At 42.5% G+C, this 26137-nt stretch overlaps 1 protein-coding gene across 4 annotated transcripts in view; it reads right to left on the bottom strand.

Annotated features, from left to right (window-relative positions):
- SH3D19 (SH3 domain containing 19) overlaps nt 1-26137 on the bottom strand; it is a 2322497-nt gene that overhangs the window by 74218 nt on the left and 2222142 nt on the right. For all 4 annotated transcript variants that reach the window (XM_044062032.1, XM_044062033.1, XM_044062034.1 and 1 more), the window contains one exon: nt 9694-9880. In XM_044062032.1, the coding sequence (XP_043917967.1) occupies nt 9694-9880 (187 nt within the window). The remainder of the gene's footprint in view (nt 1-9693; nt 9881-26137) is intronic.

Here is a 26137-nt window from a genome sequence, read left to right as displayed (position 1 = left end):
GAAACTTTTAACTTCTATTACCTACACCTGATACCTGAAAAAAAAAAACTACAGTAGTTATAAATATGCACAGAATAACAAAGTGGAACTTGTCTGAAACCTCTAGAAGGCGGGGTGAACACATGGACTGAAGCACGATATGCACTGAGCTGCACACATACTGTGGCAAGGGACAGTTATCCCTCCTTTTTTTTTTAAACACAAAACATCTTTATTGAATTATCATGTATAACATAGGCAATCATACATTTATATAAATGAAAACATATCATATTGGCATAATTTTACTTGCAAACATTATACATCAGAAACCATATTGACATAACTGTAGCTGCAAACATTACACATCACTTATAATCTATCCAGTCATTGTCAGTCCAACATTACATAGCTCATTCAAACCCTGCCTTCCCTTAAACCCTGCCCCTCCTCTGCATGCACTGCTCCCACAATTCCCATCCCCTCCTATGCAATTTGCTCCCACCCCTTTCCAAAGATTACAATTCCAGTCGCTCTATTCACCACTTCTAGTAAAGTTAGCCTAGAGTTAGATTTCCATCTTCCAAGTAACTGCTCCCTTGGCAGCCACTATAATTGGACTCCACAAGCCCCACCATGTCTAGGTAATTCCAATTCTGCATCACAGCTCAAAAAAAATCTCCTCCTCAGCCACACCAACTTGTCAACCCAGTATCCCTGACCAAGCAGTCTGCAGAGAATCTCTAAATTCTGCCACCCCACCACATATCTGGAAAAGATGTTACCAGCCACCTTTCTCTTCCCCATCAGACCTCCAACATTTGCTGTCTATATGACAAAATATTCCTTGGAGTCTACATGGGGCACAAAAACACTCCTGCAAACAAAGATCCCAAAACCTCTAGAATTTGTTGCACACCTGGGAGAAACACATATCCCACCATTGTTTCCCTGTGAATTGCTTATCTCAATCTCAGTCTTCCCAATCCCCTCTAACCTCCCCTGATTGATTCCCATACCCCTTTTGCTCCACCAATAACTGCCATCTCAGCAGCAGCTTGTGTTCTAGATTCCACTAAAAACTCTACCAGTGCTGGTCCTTCACTTAAAATCCCCCTATTTCTTTCTCTTTGCCTATAATCTGATATCAATCCTTGATAGGGAAGGCAATCGCTGTCTTGCTGTCCAAATAAATTCTTGGCCGCTTCCCATTCTATTACCATTCCCACTTTCCACTACCCTCTTGCCTACCATCTGTCTCTCTAACTGCAGTCATCCTTATCATTAGAATCTCCTTTCTGCATTCTCATGCTGACTTAGTTCTTACAGTACTTTCTGCTACTTTATGAATATAATACTCTACATAGTTATTGTTACTTTACTTAAAGCCCTGCATCCAAAATCCCAGTCTCTCCTTGTTTCTTGAGCTTCCCCTTGTTTCATCATCATCCCTTTTCACTTTGAATTATAGGCTTCTGCTTGTTCTATGTATAGGAGGCTCAACTGTGTTGCTCTGAAATACCCCTTCTCTCACTTAATAGTTTGAGAGGGGGTCTGATTTGCAGTTTGGAACTTGAAGTGGGTGGGTGGGGGGTGGAGAATAACAGTCCTGAGTATGTATTTTGAATAACAAGGTGTCAAAGAAGAAAGTAGCTCTAGAGAACAGCTTTCCAGCCCCCTTCCCTCCGTAGAAACTGGCATAAATGTCCAAACCTACATCAAAATAATATACAAGCATTTATATAGCTGCATGGAATCAGGAATACTCAACAGGACAAAATTATCCTTTCAAGGAAGAGTAAACTGGTTTGGTGGACATCTGCAATAAATAAAATCAACAATAAAAGGAAAACAAATTGCTGTCCAGGACCAAGAAGGAGCAGGTGCCTAATTGGAAGCAATCTCTCCATAGCCTGAACAAGCAAATAAGGGCACTAGTGAAATCCTCCAAAGCTAACTTCAAGTCCAAAATGGCCACATCTACTAAAGACAATCATAAGGTCTTCTTCACATATGTCTGCAATCTCAAAGGAAGCATTCAGATCTGCTCAGAACTGCTGGCCAAGGACACCACATACACAAATGCTGTAGATATAGCCAACCTACTGGCAGACAGGTTCAGTGAAAACTCTACCCCCTCTGTCCCCCCCATCAGTAAATCAAGACATCCTCAGCACCTGGCCCCCTCCCCTTATCTCTAGGGAGCAAGTCATCACTGCCTCTCAAAGGCAAAAAATACAGCCTTCATGGGACCCGATAACATCCCAGGCTGCATCCTACATGAACTCAGGCAGGTACTTACAGCACCACTAGGCACACTACTCAACCTAAGCCTGAGTACTGGCTTTGTCTCAGCCGAGTGGAGGACAGTTACTGTCATCCTTTTGTACAAAGATGGAGCGTCCACCAATCCAAGAGTTTATAAACCAATCAGCCTAACTAGCCTGATCTGCAAGGCCATGGAATGGATTATTATGGACCTCATTAACAAGGACATTTGCAACCTTCAAACACTCGATCCCACACAGTTTGGTTTCATTAAGGGGAGGTCATGCCTGTTAAATTTGGTTGACTTCTCTGAGACTGTCACCAAAGCCATGGCTGAGGGGAAGACAGTGCACACCACCTACCTTGACCTTGCCAAAGCCTTCAATACTAATCCCTACTCAGATATAATAGATAAACTCTCTCAACTAGACATCAATCCACATGTTATCACATGGGTAGCAAACTGGCTCACTGATAGAACCCACCTAGTCAAAATAGAGGAAGCCACTTCAAGCAGTAGACCCGTAACAAGCAGTGTACCCCAGGGATCAGTCTTGGGGCATGTGTTGTTTGGGATATACTTTTCTGAGGTGCAGGTCAAAACCAGTGGGCTATGGCTGACCAAGTTTGCAGATGACTGCAAGCTGGGCACTGTCATCAATTCTCCTAGTGATGTGGACATCCTCCAAGAGGGTCCCACCCAAACAAATGACTGGTGCCAGAAACACGGCCTCAAACTGAATGCTAAAAAATGCATCATCATCCCCTTTGGGGAGAGTGACATCCCTACAAATTATCATATTAATAACAAGGTTCTAAGCATGCAATCAGTTGTGAGAGACATGGGCAGCTAGGTTAATTGGATTGCAAACTGACTTTTGTCCACCATATTGTCTCTGTTGTACGGAAAGCTTTCTAAATGGCCCACCTCATTAGGGAGGGTATCTCATCTAGAGACAAGGAGGTCATAACATCCTTGTATTGTTCCATTACAAGGCCCATTATTGAGTACTATGTCCCTTTCGGCATGTACCTCACAAAGCATATGCAGTAGCTGGAGAGACCACAGAGGTTCCTCACCAGGAGAATCCAGGGCCTCAAACATTTACCCTACACAGACAGGCTAAAAGTCCTGTCCCTCTACTCAGTCTCATACAGACTCTTCAGAGGTGACCTCTGTCTGGCATACAAAGCAATCTCAGACCCTGCCTTGATAAGACTGCTGCATATCCACAAGTTAACCTCCAGTTGAGTAATCCGCACGCTCGATCTCAACCTGGTCTGTGACTTCAACAGGACTTGTTGGCATGACAGACTTGTGCCCCAGGGGCTCCCCTTCTGTGGAATAGACTCCCTCTCCATGTCAAACAGAGTACCTCATTAACCCGTTTTAAGCACAACCTCAATAACTGGATGGGGAACAGAAAATACACCCCTGGGATTCCACCTGTGTCCCTACTGGACAGGGTCATTGGGTGCTGACTTGCCGGACAAATGGGCTACATTCTTGGCTAGGCTTGTAAGGGCCTCAGGTCCAATAGCCTAGTAACTTCCTATGATAGGCATCCATTTGAAACTAGATAGAAGTCTGCAATGGTGTGTACAGGAGTTTGATCAGAAAACAAATATGTATATTTTGTTCTCTACTGTTTGCGGTTTGTGTGTGTTAGAGGTTGAGTGGAAGGTGAGCAGGGGAGGTCCATATTCCAGTTTGGGGTTCAGAATATTTCTTGCTAGTGAGAAGCAGGCTTCCAGTATTAGAAGGTGAGTTCATCTGTAGCAGAGTTTTAGCTGGGTGAGGAATTTATTGACCGCCATGTAAGTGGGTTGGGATATGGTTAAGGCAGGAACAAGGTTTAAACTGATATATATTTTTTCTTGCACCTTTGGTGTGCTGTCTATACAGTAACTGTCATGATCACACAACAGTGGGGAAAAGGGCAATGTCAGCTCAATGGCTGGAAACCTTAATTCTCACACTATTATAGTCAATGTTTACACTTGGTAAGGATAAGTGCTCACTTGCTTGTTTTTGTATTATATTACCATAGTGACTTCTGTAGCAATCCTTAGACTGCCCAGAGCCAGTACCGATTTGTATGCTGTTAAGCCCAGATCAAGGATACAAGCTCCTTCAGGTCGATTTGCTCATGTAGCAGGTACTTGATCAATGTTCTCTGCACTTTCAAATGTGGTCCATAGGCAAAGTCCAAGGCATCTAGGGCAAGGGGCTGTCTCTCTCCTCTGTGGAACCTCAGCAAGATAGGCATGTCCTGATTGTAGTCTATTTGCTAGCTCCACTGAAAAACTCTTTCCTGATGGAAGACATCAGGAAAATCATCAGATACAAAGGGTGATTGTGTTGCTGCTAAATGTTCTTGAGGTACCAGTAAATTTCTCTTACATACAATCTGGTTACAGGAGCCAATACATTGTGGAGGACATACAGCCACAGGTCCTCAGCAGTACCTTACCTGGCATCTGGGATTTCTGTGTCAGAACTGCAAATTAAACTTTCAACTACAGTGTTCTGTCTTTGAAAAGACAAAATTGGCTATCTGTGTCTAACAGTACTCCCAAGAAAATATTTTACTTTTCTGAGACCAAACTGGAATCTAGCAGGTTCAAGGAGAAGCCTAGGTGGCTCAAATTGTGTCTTAGTGACCCCTGAATGCCATCTGCTGAAGTTGCTTGAATCAGTCAGTCATCCAGAGAAGGATAAATGTGTATATCTCCTGTGTCCTTGCATACAGGAACATTAGAGATAGGTATTTTGACTTTCGACAGCCCCCAGGGGGGTTTACATAATGGGAAGTAATCTGAAAGTGGTCTTGTCCCACCTTAAATCTGATGTAGTGCATGTAATCCTTGTGGATGGACATATAGAGGTATTTCTCTTTCAGGTATAAAGTGACCAAAATCATGCAAGAGATTAGAAGAGGCAACAGAATCTGAAAGGTCATCCTCTTGAATTTAGCTACCTTTAAGAATTTGTTAACTTTGACAGATTCCAAATAAATCTCTAAAAGGCAGGCTTCTTTGGAATCAGAAACAGTCTGGAATAAATTCCTTTTCCTTACTTCTCCAGAGGAACTCTTTCTGCCGTCACACATGCCAGAAAGCTGATATAGTACAAGGAGTGCCAGATGGATCAGGTCCTGAGGGACTGTAGGCATTGCCATGAAAAGAGGGATTGCCTACAATTTCAGTTAGTAACCCTCTGATACACACTCCTTTATGCACTTGTCATTAGTCATGTCAAACCAATTCTGGTTAAAATGGAACAGTCTACCCAAACAGGTGAATAGGGGAGAGAAAGAAGGAAAGAAATGTGGGGGTAAGGTGGTAACATAGTCAACACTGGCTATTTTCTTTTAGAGGGGGAACAGACTTACCTTCTCTCCTCCTGACTTATTTCCTGCTTCTGCCACTACCACCTCTCCCGGCAACTTGTCTAGAAAAAGACCAATCAAGACACAGACTGACAACTGACTGCTTCCTATGACAAGAAGTACTGAAAAATGGCACAAGCTATTCTACCTTTAAGCTATGCATCAGGCCAATGTCCTGAGGTGGGGAAATGGTTCACACCACTGGAGACATCAATTAAAGTTCTAGAAGTCATTATGGAAGGATGGAGATCTGTGCCATCAACTAGTTTCCATGGATAAGGATTCATACTGCAGTGGTGAACCCTATGGTGTAGTTTCTGGCTAACTGCAAGAATTTACTGCACAAAATAAAAGACCAAAACAAGTGGCTCTAGAACAGACAGAAGAGTTACGTGACAATACAATCACAGCTTCTTTCTAATGGAGAGATTCTCTTAACGAGTTGTATACAAAAAAATTTCCAGAGTCTACTGCCAGATGGTTAAGCAAAGATGCTGACACAAGTGACTAGCCATTTTGTTCCGTGTCTCTGCCACCTCACCAGGTTCACAGGTGTACCTGTTCAAAAGTCAAAGACCATAAGATCATAACTGAGATCCTCAGAGCATAGAGTCTGTATGAATGACTACAGGAAATATACATTGATTCTGTGACTGTGGTACTTCAGACTTATCACCCTTATACTGGTAGCATGGGTACAGGATTACATTCAAGGTGTGCAGTTCCCATGCAAAATATGCTTCAAAGATGGAAAAGTGGGGTTTGGAATTTACTGAGACCTACTGAAATCTTAGTCTAACTTTTGAGGATTATCACATCTTGCACTTCCAAAGGGACCAGTTCACTGTACCAAAATTCCTCACTAAGGGGATCTTGGCCTTTGATGATGACCTACTGTCCACCTTCAGCAACTACTATGCCAGTGCAGGATGGCACACTGCAGATATTGATTGGATCTGTGACCCTGATCTATACAGTACATGCATATTATCATTTTGTCATACAGGAACATTTTTCTGGCCGTAAAACCATCTACGAATATTTATGAAGCAGACAGGGCCTTTGGTCAACTGGTGTCTTAGGCAAAAAGTTTCCACAGTGCCCTCTCAACAATACCCAGTGCCCCCATCCTGGTCTACCTACACCATCCATATTACTATAAAAGCACCCCTGCTAGAGAGGCACCCTAGGCAGCCTCCTAGTTGGCCTATGCCTAAGGCAGGCTATGGGAGTAGAGCTTTGGACATGGCAATAGTTTCATCACAAACAAACATATTTCATTTACCAGAATATTGGGAGTACTGAAAACAGCAAATTTAATGCAGAAAATGAACTGCAAATGAAGTAGTGAAAAATACTAAAATATAAAGCATAAATGTACTAAGAATAGTGGATCCAGCACTTTTCCTCTGGGAAGATGGGGAAGAACTGAAGTAGGATGGCTATGTCTCATCCATTTAGGGAAGGTCCATTGATGACAAATATGAAGTTGTGGACTTCTGGGAGAAAAAGGGGGACCCTCCATGCAAGCAATATTAAGAAATTTATGTTGATATTTTCCTTGCAACAGAAGGACACTTGTGAAGGCAACCTTTTTAACTGATGGCTCATGAGGGATTCTGTTACTTACTTTAGTACCACATTACATTTCAAGAACATGAGTACTATAGTAAGCCTGCACCAGCAGTACTGGCACAACTGTTTTCTTGTGACCAAACTGTTTAATGACACATCACATAAATTAAAAAATGAATTTACTTATTTAATTTAGCTGAACCAGAATATGACACCAGACTAAATGTCTTTTTTTTCAAGTGATACCTGAGGTGGTACTTGCACTGAACAAGAGAAAATGGTCAGGAAAATTGTTGCAAAATCATAACTGCATCAATGACATGCATTCTGACAGCTTTAACATTCATCGGAAAGAACATTTCCGGCAGGTATGATCTCTGTTAATGTCTCATTCTTTATGTTGTACATATGAATGCAGGTGAAAGAACCCACAATCTTCTGATGTCCCTGGTAGCAAAGGTGGAAATGCTACATTTTGAGTCAGTGTCACTGAATGGCACAGACAATGTGTGATGGTAGCGTGATACTATGCTTTCTTGTAAATAAGGCATCTCCATGCAAAGCAGACCATACAGCTGTAATATCTTCTAACTAAACAAAGCTACTGTTCTGCAACCTTTGTTGCTAAACCCAAAAGAGCAGACTTGTGTTTAGAATACAAATTATGCACACCTATGTCACACTGTCATATTCCGTGGTACTCTGCACAGTGTGTAAGAGAAGACAGTCATGTGGAACCATCTCCCATGCTGGATAAAGGGTTGTTCCTATACAAGCCACAAAAATGACAACTAGATGCAACTGTATGCAAAATGTGATCATGATACAAAAAGTTTAAGTGTAAATATGCATATATGAGTAATTTATTTACAAGACGTCTATGCTCAGTTGTCCTAGTCGAAGGTGATGCTTTCTCATCTTAGAAATCAGATTTTGCATTTTACTGTGGTTTATCCAGTTGGTGTTACAGTTTACTAGAATTACTCTACCCTCTTAACAAGTGCCTAGGATACTTACCACCAGTGGAATGGTGCTTAACCACTAGGTTGTCACTACATCATGGACCAACATTAGGGGTATCAGTCACTGAAATTACATGCATGCCATTTGTTTTACACTGGCTATAGCACAACTTTGAAAGGTCATTAGAGCTATACACAAAAACAAAATAAACTATCCCCATCTATGATGGCAAGCACCTCTTTGGTCTCATTTCCAAATTCTGACTACACTGCCATTCTAAGAACCCCTTTTCATCTTCTTGATTTCTTAACAGTTCTAAGCCGCTGCTGTGATGAAGTGTGAATTCCTTTTCAGAAGGAAAAGATACTCCAGAAATTGCATTTGCACAGTGCCTGAAAATCATCTATCATCACTCCCATATTCTCTTAATATACTATAACTGTAGTTACTGCACTTTTTGGGAAAGACGATTTTTCTTCCATGCTGTGACCACATCTGCACAACATAAAACTGGAGAAAATATAGATATACCGGTCACTTAGTTTTCAACATGTTCTGTCCCTTTCTAAACTCCTTTCTCTGTCTTCAGGTAATGCTTTTTACCCTCCCAGCCTGAAAATCTAACAACAAGTCCACTACTGAATCATACATTTCCATATTCTAAAAATGCTTCTGCCCCTTGTGACCCAGTTTTGGTAGAGGTTCTCCTTTTCTAAAAAGAACCGATACTGGAGTGACAGTCAGGTCATTTTATGAAGCTAGCAAGGCTTTGGCTCACTGTGCTGTGGTTGTCACCAGGGTGTTCATGTATACTTGCATTGTCTCGTTATCACCTTAACAGGGTGGTTCTCCTGCTGATTTCCATAAAAGGCACACCATAGCAGCGATCTATGCACCCCCCCCACCATTAGGTGAGTTGACCAGCATAAAATGCTCACTCTCATCTCATTAGAAAAGGTCTTACTAGCTTTGGTTCCACTATTCAAACCCAAGATGCAGACCCAGCAGTAAGGACTCTATATTACTCCGCTTCAAGAGTAGTAATTTACTCACTGAAAACGGGAAGAGGCTCCAAAGGCTATTTTATGCGGTTTATGTGCAGCAGTTTTTTTTTGTTACCTACCAGGATTACCATCTGGGTACCATCTTCTGTTCTTGTCTCTCATCTGCTCTTTGCTGCTATTTCTGCATCTGTAAGCTATTCAAGATGGGTATGGTGGTAAATGGATACTTTGTGAAATCTGCCTTTCATTACTGTTAATTGGATTGTCATTTTCTTAACTCTAAGCATATAGCGTTCCTTCTAACATAATAAACAAAGTGGCTACAGTAGATGTCAGACAAGTCAATATAAACAAGTTCAGTGTTGATTAAGGTTGCTGTATTTTAAGAGAGAAAATGTCATTTTAGCAGAGGAAAGAAAACCTGTTGAGTGTCAAGACTTAGTTGTAAAGTTACTGATGACTACAAATGAGAGGGCTAAGAAAACAATGTTGTTATAAAAGTTATAGAATACCTGAGATAAGTTGGACGAATGCAGCTGGGAAGGTACCTTCTTCTCCCTCTAACTTCCCTCTGTACCACTCCGAGTCCAGGTGCTCCAGCAGCTGAATTACATCTCCTTGCTTAAAGGACAGGTCTTCATGTGTTTCTCCAGTAAAGTCATACAGTGCTTCACACCACTGTCCAGAAGATCTGTCACCCTGATTGGATAATAAAGTAACTTTAAGCAGGCAGAATATAAGTAAATTAAAGGACTAAAGAGCAATGCTACATGGGAAAAAAACATACTGTAGTACAGGTAACAGTAATCAGATGATACATTTATATGCTACAGCCTACACATGAAAACCCATTTTTTGGAAGGCTTAAAATGAAGCCCTGGACTGGTGGATCTATTTGCAGTCTTGTGAAAATAAGGTTATAAGTCTTTGGTATTCAAGCCTCAAGCTGAGGTATCAGGAAGCAGTTCAGGTTTGGAACTTTATATGAAATGTGCAATTGCAGGAAGTACTCCAATTAGAAACTTAAACCCTGGGAAGCAGGATCAAGGAAAAAAGACGAAACACAAAGTCTGTGTCCTGATGGAAGTGCAGTCCCAAAGGAAGCCTGACTCATTGTTCAAACAATGTTTGGAAACATATGGGCCAGTGACTGAACTGGCATGACACAGATATTCCCAATCAGCACATTCTTCAGAGAGACACTGGAAGCGGCCATATCCGTAACAAAGTTACCTTCAACAACACCATCCCAAAGACAGTTAGTTAGATGACTGATGGCAAAAGAAAATGCAGTCAGCAATGTACTTGGACAGTGTTTGCTTAACTACAGCCATCTCCTCCTTAAGGAAGGCAATGTCTTTTGGCATGTATGCACATTTTTTTCAAGCAAATCCTGAAGTGACAGTTAACATCAAGGTTAAGAACAGCTCCTTTTATTTTGGATGTTGCCTGTTTACAGAAAATACAAATGAATGGACTGATTTAAGGATAGTTCATTTACCACTTTCAGGAGGAAATATGGATTAGTTCTTAAAGGCATTGGGAAAGATCATACAGGTCTCCCTAAAAATAAAAACCTGTAGTTCTGCTCTCAATGAAAATATGTGACGGGCACATACAAGAATATCTTCTAGGAGGAGAACTTCAGATTCATTAACCAGCCAGTTTAAAAAGGGGAAGGACTAAGACTGTCATGGAGAAGAAAGTTTCTTCATAGACATATGAAGATGAAAGAAACTTTAAAACTGCTTGAAAAGTCAGTGCTTATAAGTGATGTATAATGTTTGCAACTGGGAGTGTGTCAGTATGTTTTGTGATGTAAAATTCTTGCAACTAGCACTGTATCAGTGTGGTTTGTTTTCATTTATATAAATGTACGACTGCTTATGTCATAAGTGATGGTTTAAAAAAAGATGTTTCTTGTTTAAAAATGGGGCAGGAATTCAATAATGTATGTAATGTTGCTTAGATTACATGATATATAGCAATATTTGTGAAGTATAATGTTTGTAAACATGAACTTGTTAATACAGTTTGATTACTTTTATATAAATATAAATGTGCATATGTCACAACTGATAGTTCAATAAAAGTGTTTAAAAAAGCCAGTGCTGTGCAACAGTGCTCATCATAAGGTTGTGATGCCCCACAATGGCAGAAACACACATATCCATGAAATAACTAAGATCCGGGTCAAAGGACACCTGAAGTAGGGCCAAATTCACTTACAAGCAAAAACTGAGGTGGTACAGGATAACTGTTAACCTAGATGGAAAATCCTCTTCAAGCTGTTAAGATTTTCTGGCAGTGTCAGTCACTTCTTTGATTTCTGTAGGACGGCAGAAGCAAGGGATATAAAGGAGCAGGTATGACTAGCGTTGTCCTCAATAAGGGGTACTTGTATGGCTTGTGCTAGGCTAGGTTCCTTTCTCATTTAATTTCTCCAAGACTTGTGGATTTCTAGTATGATGATGGGAATGGACACCATTCCTAAGTCAAAGTATGATTAAAGTTCATGAAATTAGTATTATTTCAATATTTGATTTTAGCCAAAAGTGCACCTATATGGCCATTGACATGCATGGCCAACTCTATGCATTTTTTAGCCACCAGCAGTTGAACAGGATGTGTTCTGGTCCTTTCTGAATTCTTTCAGTAGCTGAGGAATTAGAATGAAAGGTAGAAAGGAGCAGAAGAATCTTCCTCACTATAGAAGGATACTTCATCTGCTATCATCTCATAGTTCAACACCCTCCATTGCATTGTCTGCAGTATTAACATTGGAATTTCTGACTCCTTTATTACAAGGAGTGCTCTGGTATGCTCTTATTTTCAGAACTATGGCAACTCATAGGGTTATTCTTATCATGTAGCCAAGGCTAATTCATTTTCCTTTGCTTTGTTTTGATATTTCTGAAAGTCTGTCTGAAGCACGGTTCAAGGCACATCCCCCTCCAAGTCATTCTGAAGTAATGCTATGCTTGGGTGTTTAATTTCTTCTTAGTCAAGACTTTCTTTCTGCTGCAAATCATTTTTTCCCCTTCCACTTGTTCCCATGACTTCCATGGGGACATAAACTGGGAAAAATCTTTCCAAATAACACTACTGTGAGTTAGTTCAAGTACTACTGCTACATGATGCACTCATTTTCTTAAGAGATGGTTTAGAACTCTACAGATATAATGGATTATTTTCTGTCTCTATGAACAAAACATATCTCTGCCTACAGATATAATGGGATATTCTTTTTTGTCTCCGTGAACAAAATTTATCTCCACCTTCTGCTTGTTATTAAGTTTATGGTTGTGCACAAAGGAAAGTTTCACTAAAGTGATCATACTGTCTGACTCCAGTACACTTTTTGGTTCATTGCTAGTATAATTAAGATTCCTTATATATTTTTGGCACTTCTTTCCAAAGTTCTTCAGTATTCTAATTGCTTTTGCTTGATTATTTATTTTTTTTTTATTTTACATTTGTTGACCAGGCTAGTCTAGCTGGATATATGTCCATTTTCAGTAGAGGCCCGGGAGAAAAGATCCAGTATTTATTACAAGGTTTATAAAGAAGTAGCAAAACAAATATTATTGTAAGGTGTTTTTTTTTTTTTTGCTATGATTGCTTTGATTGATTTAAGATCATATTTGCTGGCTTCTGATCTGTGTTGAAAGTGTTATTTTTAGGAGTTGATTTTCCCCCACCCTGTCCTCGCTATTGCTGTTTTCGTTTTATACTTGGTGAGTTTGCAATTGCCCACCCCTACTGTATATCTGATCTGTGACACTCCTCCCAGTCTAGTGTCTTTAGCTCATTCTACCTAATACGGAGAGAGAAAAAAACAATTTTTTTGCACTTTATTCATCTGCTTACTGTGTTTGTGTTTCTTCCTACTTTATTATTTATTTTGCTCTTGCTGCCTGTTCTTAAAAGTACTTAATAGCATTTATTCTGCTGCATTTATTACTGCTTGTTAGTAGCCGATTAAATTATAACTGTTATTCTAAGCCTTTGGATTACGCACTTGGGCTTTAGGCCAGTTGTTTCACATTAGGAAGGTTTGTGGTCTGCACTGTTGTGGCAGGACAGGAAGCATCCTTCTGAGTTTGGGAGTTGCTGATTGAAGGCTTAGGGTCTGTTCTAAAGTGTATTAGTTCTGGTTTAAGCACTTGGGCTTTGGGCCAGTTTTTTACATTAAGAAGGTGTGGTCTGCACTCTTGTGGCAGGACATGAAGCTTACATCCTTTTGAGTTGGGAGTTGCTGATTGAAGGCTTAGGGTCTGTTCTAAAGTGTATTAGTTCTGGTTTAAGCACTTGGGCTTTGGGCCAGTTTTTTACATTAAGAAGGTATGGTCTGCACTCTTGTGGCAGGACATGAAGCTTACATCCTTTTGAGTTGGGAGTTGCTGATTGAAGGCTTAGTGTCTGTTCTAAAGTGTACTAGTTCTGGTTTAAGCACTTGGGCTTTGGGCCAGTTTTTTACATTAAGAAGGTGTGGTCTGCACTCTTGTGGCAGGACATGAAGCTTACATCCTTTTGAGTTGGGAGTTGCTGATTGAAGGCTTAGTGTCTGTTCTAAAGTGTACTAGTTCTGGTTTAAGCACTTGGGCTTTGGGCCAGTTTTTTACATTAAGAAGATGTGGTCTGCACTCTTGTGGAAGGCGGGATTCTGCCCTTCTGAGCTGGGAATTTCTGGTCACAGGTTTATTGTGCCTGCTTATTTGAATTGTTTCTTTCTGAAGTTGGTGTGCCTTGTTGCTGCAGCATAGACCAGATTCAGGCCTGCTGAATCTAGCTTTGTTTGTATAACTTGAGCACTGACCCAGGCCAACTTTTTTTGGAGAAGGTTCCCCTGCACCCTAGCAGCAGGAGTGTGCAGTTAGAACTTGTCTGATTGAAGACTGCTGGAGCAGAGCTCAGTTTGGAGCTTTTTTCTGGTTAATTGGGTAACTTGTTTAAATCAGTTGTCTGTTTTCTATTGCTTTATATATATATATATATATATATATATATATATATATATATATATATATATATCTAGGGGCGTTGACTACAACTCTGATCTGAGATATATAACAATAAGTATCATTTTCTGTGCATTTAAAGTTTTTTATTATTATATCTGCTTTCTTTTCTGAAAAGAATATATTTGTTTCACGCCTTTCTAAGCTAGTATAGTCCAGTTTTCATGTTAAGTGCTGAATTCAGGGCTGTGTTACAAATCTCTGTGTTTGCCCATACCTTATTTGGACAGAAGGAAGTTTCTCTGTTCACCTGTGAGAGAGGGGAGCTTTGAGCAGCCTATCTGTCCCTGGAGGAGTGGTTTCAGCCCAGAAATTAATAGTTTATTGGCCATTTTGAGCTAATTTCTATCTCTTTCATTTCCCTGCTATAAATACTGCATTTGCCCGGTTTTGCACGCCAGGCAGCACCAGTTAGCTAGGGTATAACTATTTCCGGCTCCACAAAGTCGTCTCTTCAATTTTTCCCTTGGAACTAGACAAACTTTCAACTTAAGCACTCAAGCCATTCATTTTTCAGCCCGGCACTTGCTCAAAACTCATAGCAAGCACTTATAAACCCTAGCACTAGACCCTCCAATACTGTACAGAAATACAAGGCTCTCTATTCAACCTTACCAGCCATTCAGTAAAACAGTTCACTGTACCTATCCAGGCATGTCCAAAGGGCAGTTTCAGGTGTACTCTTCAGTCCAACTGGTGAATCTGGGCATTTTGAGGCAATGTTACAACTGCCTCATGTACAAAGACAACCCTCTCCTCCTACCACCAAACACTAATATATGTGAGAGATGCAATTATACAGCCAAACTGGAGGCTCTCTCAACCCAAGGCTAGATCAGACAATCAAAAGGAGAAGGGAAATACTTGCATCACACCACCAGTCTCACAGAGACCCATTAAACCAGCACCGGCAAAAAACACACATAAATACACAAAAACATACTTGGAGGCTCCAAATAAAAATCTGCAAAAGCAAAAGAGACCTCCAAAGCAGACATCCAAGCAATCTCCACCCCCCCAACACAAATCATGAAACACATGCTTCACAAAACCAGTGTGCCATGCAATCACAGCTCTTAAGACAAAATAACATACCCAACATACTAGTAATAGGTGATTCTATAGTCAGGCACACTGATGTCCCACTCACTAGGCTGAATAAGGAGAAGGTTACTGTTAACTGCCTGTCGGGTGCCAGGATCCGCCACATAACACAAGCACTCAGGTTACTCCAGAACAAATACAAATACGACTCTGTCATTGTCCATGCTGGTGTGAATGACCTGACACGTACCTCCCTGGACTACATGAAAAGAGACATGGAAGCGCTCTCTGATCTTGTAGCCCAGGCCAGTATGACCCTGGCCCTGAGTAGCATCCTGCCCTCACCAAGAATGATACCACAGTATAAAGAAAAAATTATCAATTTCAACAATTGGCTAAGTTTCTGGTGTCATTCAAAGGGGATCCAGTGTCTGTTTGCCTGAGATGACATGCTCAACAAGATAAGCTGCTTCGCTAGAGACAGCTTGCACCTGTCACCCTTAGGCTTTTGAATACTGGCCAAGGCTCTTGCCACCCCCATACTGCCTTTTTTAGACAAGGCTCAAAAGACAAACCCACCACCATAAATAGCAGAAGTAGCAAAAAAATGAGGGTAATGATACTCAATGCCAGAAGTCTAAACCTCAAAATGCACGCACTCGAGGCACTCCTCAGTATGGAGAAAATCGATATATGTGCAGTAACAGAAATCTGGTTTAAGGCTCCAGAGAGCACTCCAGCGATACCAGGCTACAACTCATACCATACATTTCGGTCACAGAACCAGGACCGAAATACAAAAGGTGGGGGCGTATCCATATTCTTCAAGTATATCCACACCTCCAGGTTAGTGGCACAGCACGATGCATCAGAGATCATCCACGTGCAACTAACAACGGGCAAAACTGCAATTGAAATTGTAGCTTGCTACAGATCACCCACCATGTCCCAGGACCCCCATTCCGCATTTCTGAAAACACTGGGAAATATAAGGGTCCTACCAAACACCCTAATATTGGGTGATTTCAATTACCCAAACATTAACTGGGAGAACTACTCAAGTACTAACTCCCTTGCCCACCATTTCCTAGAATTTATAAACTCAAATGCCCTGGATCAACTAGTCAACACTTCCACCAGAGGTGGCAACATATTGGACCTGGTCATCACCAACATGGGCGACTGGTGCTCCACACCAGAGGTCAACCCCTTGCTGGTTAGATCTGACCATAAACAAATCACTTTGGATATCCACATCCCCCCCCCCCACCCACCCACCGGACAAGGAAACCACCAAGAAAAACTTTTCAAAAGCAAACTTCACGTTACTTAAGACTGAGGCGGAAAGTTTCAAAGCCCCCATGCTAAAGGATAACATTGTCCAAGCTGCAAAATCCTTTACTAATGCATTCTACGGACACCTACAAGAATGAATGGATCGTGCTATCCCAAGCAAAACCAAAACTCACTCCTCCAAGAAAAGGAAACCAGTCTGGTGAACTCCTGCCATAAACAAGCTATACAACAGAAGGAGGAAACTAGTACAGGAAAGAGTAAAATCCCAAGAAGGGAAGACATCCCTGATCAGTATCAGCAAGAAACTATGATCCCTCATAAATTCATCCAAGGCAAGTTTCGAAAGAAAAATTGCCAAGGACTCCAAAGATAACCACAAGGCATTCTTTAGCTATGTCAAGAATCTAAGTGGCAATGCTCAGATCTGCTTGGAGTTAGTGCAGAATGTTACAAAATACACTGAACCGACTGATACTGCCAACATCCTGGCAGACAGGTTGAGCACAAACTTCACCCTCCTCTCACTCCCAAAAGGGCCCATAACCATACCAGACGAATGCAGAGCTCCTGAAATCACAGACACTAAGGTTAAAACAGCCCTCTCCAAAGCCAAAAACACATCATCAATGGGACTGGATGGTGTCCCAGGCTGCGTCCTACACAAGCTCAAAGACTAATTAACCCCTCACCTAAACACACTGTTCAAACTCAGGCTCTCCACAGGTTACGTACCCATAGAGTGTCGCACAGCAACGGTTATTCCACTCCACAAAGGTGGAGCCACAACAGACCCTGGGAACTATCACCCTATAAGCCTGACTAGCTTGGTCTGCAAGGCTATGGAGCACATCATCATGGAACGCATTAACAGAGACATCGGGAACCTCCAAACACTGGACCCTACCCAGTTCGGCTTTAAGGGCAGATCATGCCTCCTAAACCTGGTGGACTTCTTTGAGACAGTTACCAAGGCTATAGATGAGGGAAAGGTGGTACACACAGCCTACCTAGACCTCGCAAAGGCCTTTGACACCATTCCCCACCATTCTGGTACTATAGACAAGCTCACCAGCCTGAACATAAACCTCTACGTCACAAGATGGGCTGCCAACTGGTTCACGGACAGAACCCACATGGTGAGAGTTGCGGGAGCTAGGTCTGACTCTAAACCAGTTACAAGTGGCATTGCCCATGGCTTAGTCCTAGGACCCCTCCTGTTCGGCATATACTTCTTAGAGGTACAGGCAAGCATAGGATGACTATGGCTGACCAAGTTCGCAGACGACTGCAAACTAGGGGCTATAACTGACTCTCCGGCTGACACAGATATCCTCTAAAAGAGTCTCACTGAGATGGACACCTGGTGTCAAAATCATGGCCTCAAACTAAATGCCAATAAGTGCATAGTCATCCCCTTTGGAAAAAACAAAGTACCCACAACCTACCACATAGGTGGTAGTCCCCTAAATAAGGAAGACGTAATAAGGGATCTAGGGAAACCAGTAGATAGTAAATTCTCCTTTGATAATCACATTGCCAAAGTGGTTAGAAAATCCTTCTACGTGGCACACTTTATCACGAAAGGGTTCGCATCCAGATCAGAAGAGGTCATTGTGCCCCTCTACTCATCGATCATCAGACCCTTCATAGAGTACAATGCCCCATTTGGGATATATCTTACAAGACACCTGGAACAGCTGGAAAAACCACAGAAGTACCTCACCAAGAGGATCACTGGCCTCAAACAGATGCCCTATGCAGCTCGACTGAAGAAACTCCAGCTGTACTTGGTTGCATACCGCCTACTCAGAGGTGATCTCTGCCTGACATACAAGGCCATGTCCAACCCAGAACTGATGGACATGCTCCATCTAAATAAAAGCTTATCCCCTCAAGCCACACGCTCTATGGATCTAAACCTCACCACAACAATAAATAGAACATGCTGGAGGGATAGATTCATGTCACAGAGACTTCCCATGCTTTGGAACAAGATTCCAATCTACATTAGGCAGAGCTCCTTGCTAACACTTTTCAAGAGAAACCTTGACGAGTGGATGGGAAACAGAAAGTTTATCCCGGGGATCAATTCAGTGGCTCTGCTGGACAGAGGCACAGGGAACTAAACTAAGGGGGCAGCGAAAGCCAACACATTCTGGCTAGGCTTATAAATGCCTTTGGGCAGACAGCCTAGTACCTACCTATGAACCTATTAGTTCAGTACTAGGCTCATCGTGTTTCAAAGGCAATGCTTATTAATTAGGTTCAGATAAACATATCTCCGTTTTAAACAAAATATTTGCTAGAACATATTTGACTGCAGCACAGAGTTTATCTGAACTTTTGGGATCACTTTGGTACAGGGTTGCTTCCTTTTTCTGTAGCTTTCAAATGGACGGAAGCTACAACCCTTGCACTGCCCTTAGCCTCACCTTTTGGCAACCCTTTCTCTACCCTCTCTGTCCACCAACACCAATTTTGTGATGTAAATGGGCATGTCAGTGGGGAGCAGATTTTGGTGTTTTGTCTTCTTCTCCTTTCCTTTGCCAATCACAGACTTGGCCACATCACGTTGGTGATATTTTTCTTTAAAAACAAAGCCAGTCCAAGCTGACATTTTCGTAAACTCCAGCATTCTGCTTTAGCTGCCACACCGAGTACTGAAGATTAATGAGCTGTTTTCCAGACAATCTTTGTTTTCTAGGCTACCTGAAAATTAGGAAGGGATAGGTAACAGCCCAACTATGGTATACCAGTTTTCTTAAATTAAAACCCATTGCTCTTTTAAACCTACAGTGGAAATAAAAAGTGTACACACCCCTGTTAAAATGCCAGGATTTTGTGATATAAGAAAAATGAGACCACAATAAATCATTTAAAAACTTTTCCTACCTTTAACATGACTTATAACCTGTACAACTCAATTGAAAAACAATCAAATCTGTTAGGGGGGAAAAAAAAGTACAATAAGCTGGTTGCACAAGTGTGCACACCCTTAAACTAATACTTTGTTGAAGCACCTTTTGCTTTAATTACAGCATTCACTCTTTTTGGGTACACACCTGCCATCAATTAAACAGATTCTGATTAATCCCAAATAAAGTTCAGCTGTGCTAGTAGGATTTTCCTGACATTTACTCAGTTGTCTGCTACAGAAAAAGCCATGGTTCACAGAGAACATGCAAAGCATCAAAAGGATCTCATTGTTGAAAGGTATCAGTCAGGAGAAGGCTACAAAAAAATTTCCACAGCATTGGACATACCATGGAACATAGTGAAGATAGTCATCAAAAAGTGGAGAAAATATGGGACAACAATAAAGTTGCAAAGAACTGGACATCCCTCCAAAAATGATGGAAAGACAAGACGAAAACTGATCAGGGAGCCTGCCAAGAGAATTACAGCAACACTGAAGGAGCGGCAGGAATTTCTGGCAAGTACTGGTTGTGTACTACATATGAAAGCAAGTACTGGTTGTGTACTACATATGAAAGCAATCTCCCGTATTCTCCATATGTCTGGGCTATGGGGTAGGGTTGCAAATTGTAAGCCTTTTCTTATACAGAAAAAACATCCAAAACCAGCTAAAATTTGCAAAACAATACATGAAGTCTCCAAAAAGCATGTGGGAAAATGTTTTATGGTCTGATGAGACCAAGGTTGAACTTTTTGGCCACAATGCCAAAAGGTACGTTTGGCACAAAAACAACACTTCGTATCACAAAAAGAACACCATCCCCACAGTGAAGCATGGTGGTGGCAGTATCATGCTTTGTGGTTGCTTTTCTTCAGCTGGAACTAGGGGCTTTAGTCAAGGTGGAGGGAATTATAAACAGTTCCAAATACCAGTCACTTTTGGCCCAAACCCTTCAGGCGTCTGCTAGAAAGCTGAAGATGAAGAGGAATTTCACCTTTCAATAAGGCAATTACCCCAAGCAAGGGATTTCACCTTTCAGCAAGACAATTACCCCAAGCATACATCCAAATCAACAAAACAATGGGCCAGATTCAGGAAGCCTCCGTGTAAGAGTTATAACTCTTACACGGAGGCTGCAGTTAAACTGTGTGATGTCAGCATGTCATGCATATGCATGAGGTGCATGAGGCATGCTGAATCACACCAGTAACTCTTACACGGTCCGTGTAAGAGAGTAGGGGGCGTGTCTGTAGGCTAAGCTCTGCAAGTGGACACGCCCCCGGAAAACTATAATGGCTGAAAGTAAACAGCCACGAGAAAGGCCATGAAAATGTGAATAAACACACTATACAACACATGCCCCGACTGGCCATCAGTGTATAAAGTGAAGAGATGTCATAAAAGTAAATGAAAACCTTTTTTTTTTTTGTTAAACCACAGAATGTTTGCTACTGTGTGCTGGTGTGCTACTAGCGCAATCACAGTTAGCAGTCAGGGAAAAGGATATAAGAACTAAATATGCAAAGTAAGCCAAGAAATAATAGCTTAGTGGTAGAGTACCGCCCTATGTGTAGGCAAGCAGGGTTCGAGCCCCTACAACAACCTTTTTATTTTTGTAAATAAGCACTAAAAAGCCCCCAGACAGTATTGTACAAATGTAAATGTATTCCCTTTTGTAAAATGGAATGAAACAGAGCATATATTTTGAAGTAACATAAGAATAAAAATAGTCAGAAATGTACTGGGCTACGTGCTCAGAGAGCTCTGTAATGTCTCATGTCATGTAGTCCAGGGAGGAATGTGTCAGGCCATTCACAGCAGCATGGACATTGACTGAGTCATACCTGTACCTGCCTTGGGGTTACCTGACTGTTTGTGTTATGTGGCAGGTCATACTGCTCTGACAGGCTGCACACCGTGACCCTCACCTCGTTAAGCCTGGTGAACGTGATGTGAGTGTGCCTGATCATAGAGGCACCTAGTACAGGTGTATGAGGTGTGTTGTTAACTGTTAATGGCTGTGAGTGTTCAGCACATTGGCTTTGTGTGATATGTGTTGCACATGTTAGTTCATGTGGTAGTGGTTGCCTGGATGTCTGCATAGGAGGTCTCTGCTGCATAGGCAGAGCTGTGGTCTGAGCCTACAAGTATGATCATGTGTGATCATGTGTTAGGTCCACTGTTGTGTTAGGTCTACGTGAGACTGGAAGTGTAGTGAGTGATCCCTTTGCCACGTGACTGGTTATGGCGGTATTGAGTAGACAGAGCCTAGCCTCCAGTCTGGTATATGGTTGCATCACCACATGAGTTTGAATTTGTCGTTAGGAGGAGGGGTTGTCTGTGTACATGCATCTGTTCTAACATTGTCTCTGGAGTACCACACTCACCAGCTGGACTGAGGAGGGAACTGACAACTGACCTCTGGACATGCTAGAATACTATTGTGAACTCTGTAATCACTAATGATTGAAAACAAGGTGCAGTGGGGAGTGAGGGTGTACTGACATTACCTACAACTGCTGACTGACATAAAAGCGGCAGTGAGCAAATGCCAGGTAACCTAAGTGCAATGTGTCACAATGAAGTAAATGCAACAATGACAAGCAGTCACTTGCTGTCATGTGTAACATGGAAGAACGTACAGTAAGCAATGCAGATAACAGTAGTGAGTCACAGATGTGTTTTAAAGATGTGTACTATGTGGAAGTAGCATACCAGTGAAATAACAAGCTAACAGATAACAAGCATATAAACAAAGGTAGATGCAGGAGGCCTGATGTAGTGTTTGCTACAACAAACAAGGTGTAGCAATGTCAGTAAGATACAGCTCAGATATGCATGCACTATAAACCTGATACCAGATGTCCCCAGCTATGAATGGCAGAGTACAGCCTATTGTCACACATGACTGCAGACCACAAACCTCGTTAATGTTAAATAACTGGCCTAAAGGACAACTGCCCATACCAGAAGTAATACACTTGTACACTGGGCCCACAATCAGCAGTTCCCAACTTCAATGGATGAAAGATATGTGTCCTGCCACCACAGTGCTTGCCACCAACCTCCCTAATGTAAAACAACTGGTCTGAAGGCCAAGTACTTAGTACAAATGACATAGAATGATAGCTACACTGTAATCAGGTTTTAACCAATCAGTAATAAGTAGAAGTTAACACTCCCTGTATAGAATGTGTACCATGTATTGTTGAGATACTATGCTGATAACCTGTTTGTGTACCTTTCCAGATAGACATGGCAATCAAGAGAACCGCGCACTCTGCTGCAGAGGATGACGTGATCCACCAGAGCCTGGTGCGTGAGTATGCCATCCTGTTTTCACGCACCACCCAGAACCAGCAGGAGAGGTCTGCACTGTGGCAAAGCCTTGTTAGCAGGATAAATGATGTTGGCATGCATGATAGGACATATGAGCAGGTGAGACATCACTGCAGTGATTTGATTAGAAATGTCCGCCAGCGTGCTGCAGATATCCGCAGGCAACAGGCTGCCACAGGTGGGGTGGCTACACATCCCCTCACCAGACAGGAGGGGCTACTGCTAAGTGTTGTGGATCCAGCCCCAGAACAACATCTGCCATCATGCATCATGATGGAGGTTGGATCCACACATCAGCAAGACAGTGAGCGTGCAGGTAAGATGCCATATTCATTTATTGTTATTACTTTTACATTTGTTGACCCATATAGTCTAGCTGGATATGAGTTCATTTTCAGTAGAGGCATGTGGAGAAAAGCTCCACACATAACGTAATAAAGGCAGACAGACAAGTTGTCAATACAGACAGCCAACATAATAGAATTGTACAGCAGCCTGTTAATTAAATAAACATACATGTAAGGAAGTCAAACAGTTTATAGTCATACACAATGTACCGTTGGTTTCAAAGCAATCCTACCTAAAGCATAATGGTTATGCAATAAGGCAAAAGCCATATACAAAATAGTTAGGGCTCAGAAGGGTAGAGAAGTAGGAGTATGACAGATACAATGATATGGAAGAGGCAGGAGTCAAGAAGGGAAGTGAGGAAAAGAAGGAAGACAGTCAAGAGGAGGTGGGAGGGATGGGAGAAGTAGGTCAGAGCATAGAAGGACATCAAGGTGAAAGAAACAGGGTAGAAGCTAGTTTCTATGCACAATGAGGGGTTAAAGGTGAATAGAGCATAGGGAGAGGGACATTAGCCTGACTCCAAGAAGAACAAAGCCAGTGGTTTTGGAAGTACAATTTGAGTTGACGTTTGAAGACAGGTACGGGTGAGATTAGAGTTAACTCCTGGTATGTACATATGACTGTTCTGTACGCTGTTACTTCATGCACGCATAAGGTGTGCATGTGGTATGTATCTGTCATCATGATATATATACAGACATGATGTGCAGCTGATGTGTATAAGGGAACTAGTGTACTACTGTACTGTATCATGTGCAAAACAAATGGCACACATGTGCCCACTGACATTACTCTCTTCACACTTCCAGGTCCCTCCCATGTATCACCGAGGCAGGCCATACATGCTGGTGAGTCTTTATAACAGTATCTGTAAAACAATTTATAAAACTAGGAAGAGTAGTGTAACTCTGTAGTAGACATGCTGGTGACTGTGTCCACAAAACTGTAATTGACAGGTAGTAAATTGAGTAGTGTAACACGGTATTGATGTGTGTGTTTACTGTGGGTGTGCATGTGTGCAAGTGTGCCTGTGCCCAAGTGTGCATGTGTGTTAGTGTCCATGAGTGCATGTGTCCATTTCTGAATGTGTGCATTAGTATTGAAGTTCATCTCTTTCAAATATGTATTGAGACTGTAATCTGTGTTCCATGTTTTCCTCCCGTAGGTTCTGGTGCTGCTCTGGTGACCTGCAGCAGGGAACCTGAATCTTGTGCCCCAGGTACTGATGATGATGAAATGTCTGTAATGGTGCAGGAAGGTGTGTCTGGGTCCGCCATTGGTCAGCCAATTGACAGTACACAGCTTTCAACCCCGTCAATGCGCACACTCCTCCTGCCGCTACATCCTTTATCACCATTGTCCCTAGGTGATGGACAGTCAGCAGTGGGCATAGATCAGGGTAATGTGGTACCTGTGGCACATGCATCCTCACACGGCAGCCATGTGCAGAGGCCTCGAATGGTACCACGCAGACAGTCGCCCATGGGTTCTCGGGGCATCCGTGGTCGCATTGCCTCTGGCCGACGTGCCCAGGAGGTATGTCAACCTCCACTATGTTTAGAACTGTCATGCAGGCACAGGCACGTATTGAAAGGTACACCAGACAGGGTCTGAGGGAGATGAGAGCATGTCGCATAGCCATGACAGACAGCATCCGTGATGTTGCGAATGCTATCCGTGAACTTCACAGATGTCGTTGACAGACGCTGTGGGGCATACAACAGCTGCTCCACAACCAGATGTCCATGGGCCAGGGCGATGGTGCGCTTATGGCGGCCGACGGGCCGTGATGCCAGCAAGAGCACCAGCTGGCAGTGGCCGCGACGACAACGGGCCCACTCGCGGCTTCAAGTGCCAGCACCAGCCCCAGCAATGCTGGGTCTGTGCTGTCATCCAGACGCCCCAGGAGACCACGTGCACGTGGCTCTGGACAGTCCCAACAGGGAACTGTGTCCAGTCAACACACCCCTGCTTCCGGTGACAGTACCCAGTCTGGGTTAGTACCGATACGCCCGTAGCACCCCTGCCAGGCACAGGTACCGTGTCCGTGTCCACAGACACTGATTTGGATGACCTGACAGGTGCAGTCTGTGGCTGTCCACAAAACCCTGTACATGGCAGCCATTATGTGGGACTGTGTGCGTGCTTACACACATGCAGAAACCTAACACCTAGGGCAAACACATACACACACACACTGCACCAACAACGGTCCACCCTGTACTGCTGCCCCTCACAAACACACATACACACACATGTCAATTGGTGTTACCAGTGGCCGGCTTGGGCATATCTAACCCACACCCTGTGCATATGATGACACTGTGCCACCTCCTGCATACTACAACATCGGTGCAGGTAAAGGTAAACACGTTGTTGATGCACAGGGTGACTACATAGATGTGTATAAGTAGTAACATGTTGGTAACTGTTGTGTGTTGCAGTATAAATGTGTGTATATCCCATCAGTCCTGCTGCAGTAACTGTATGAATGTCCTCAGTTGTTATCTGCACCCATACTACTTAACAAAGTGTACCTGCTGCACACCATCACATGCTAACATTGACTATGGCAATGTGCATCTTGTGCTGTTATGTAGATTCAGCTACATGTATCTGTTCTGTCACACATGCATTTATACACACCCTGCTACCCACACACATGCACACGCCACCTGCCATTCCCATTATTTATCACCCTACATGAGTAGCTGTTGATACATGACAGGTACACATTTCAGAAGTGCACTATGTTGTTTACTACTGGCATCCCCTTCTCTACCTGTACTCACAGGGTGCAGGCAACCTCATCAGTTGAAGATGTAATGTGCATCAGGTACTGTAGTACCCTGATTGCCACAGCAAACATGCTTCCCATACGGAAATGCACACACAGACACATCCCACATCCACACACTTGCCACATTCAGGCTTCAGAACACTATCTAGGTATATTCGGTACATGTGCATGTTCAAGTAGCATGTAAC

The sequence above is a fragment of the Protopterus annectens genome, chromosome 2.part1 (assembly GCF_019279795.1).
Source record: "Protopterus annectens isolate FY-2018-M chromosome 2.part1, PAN1.0, whole genome shotgun sequence".
NCBI lineage: Eukaryota > Metazoa > Chordata > Ceratodontiformes > Protopteridae > Protopterus > Protopterus annectens.
The sequence above is the reverse complement of the archived record's forward strand: the minus strand, read 5'-3'. Positions and strand labels throughout refer to the sequence as shown.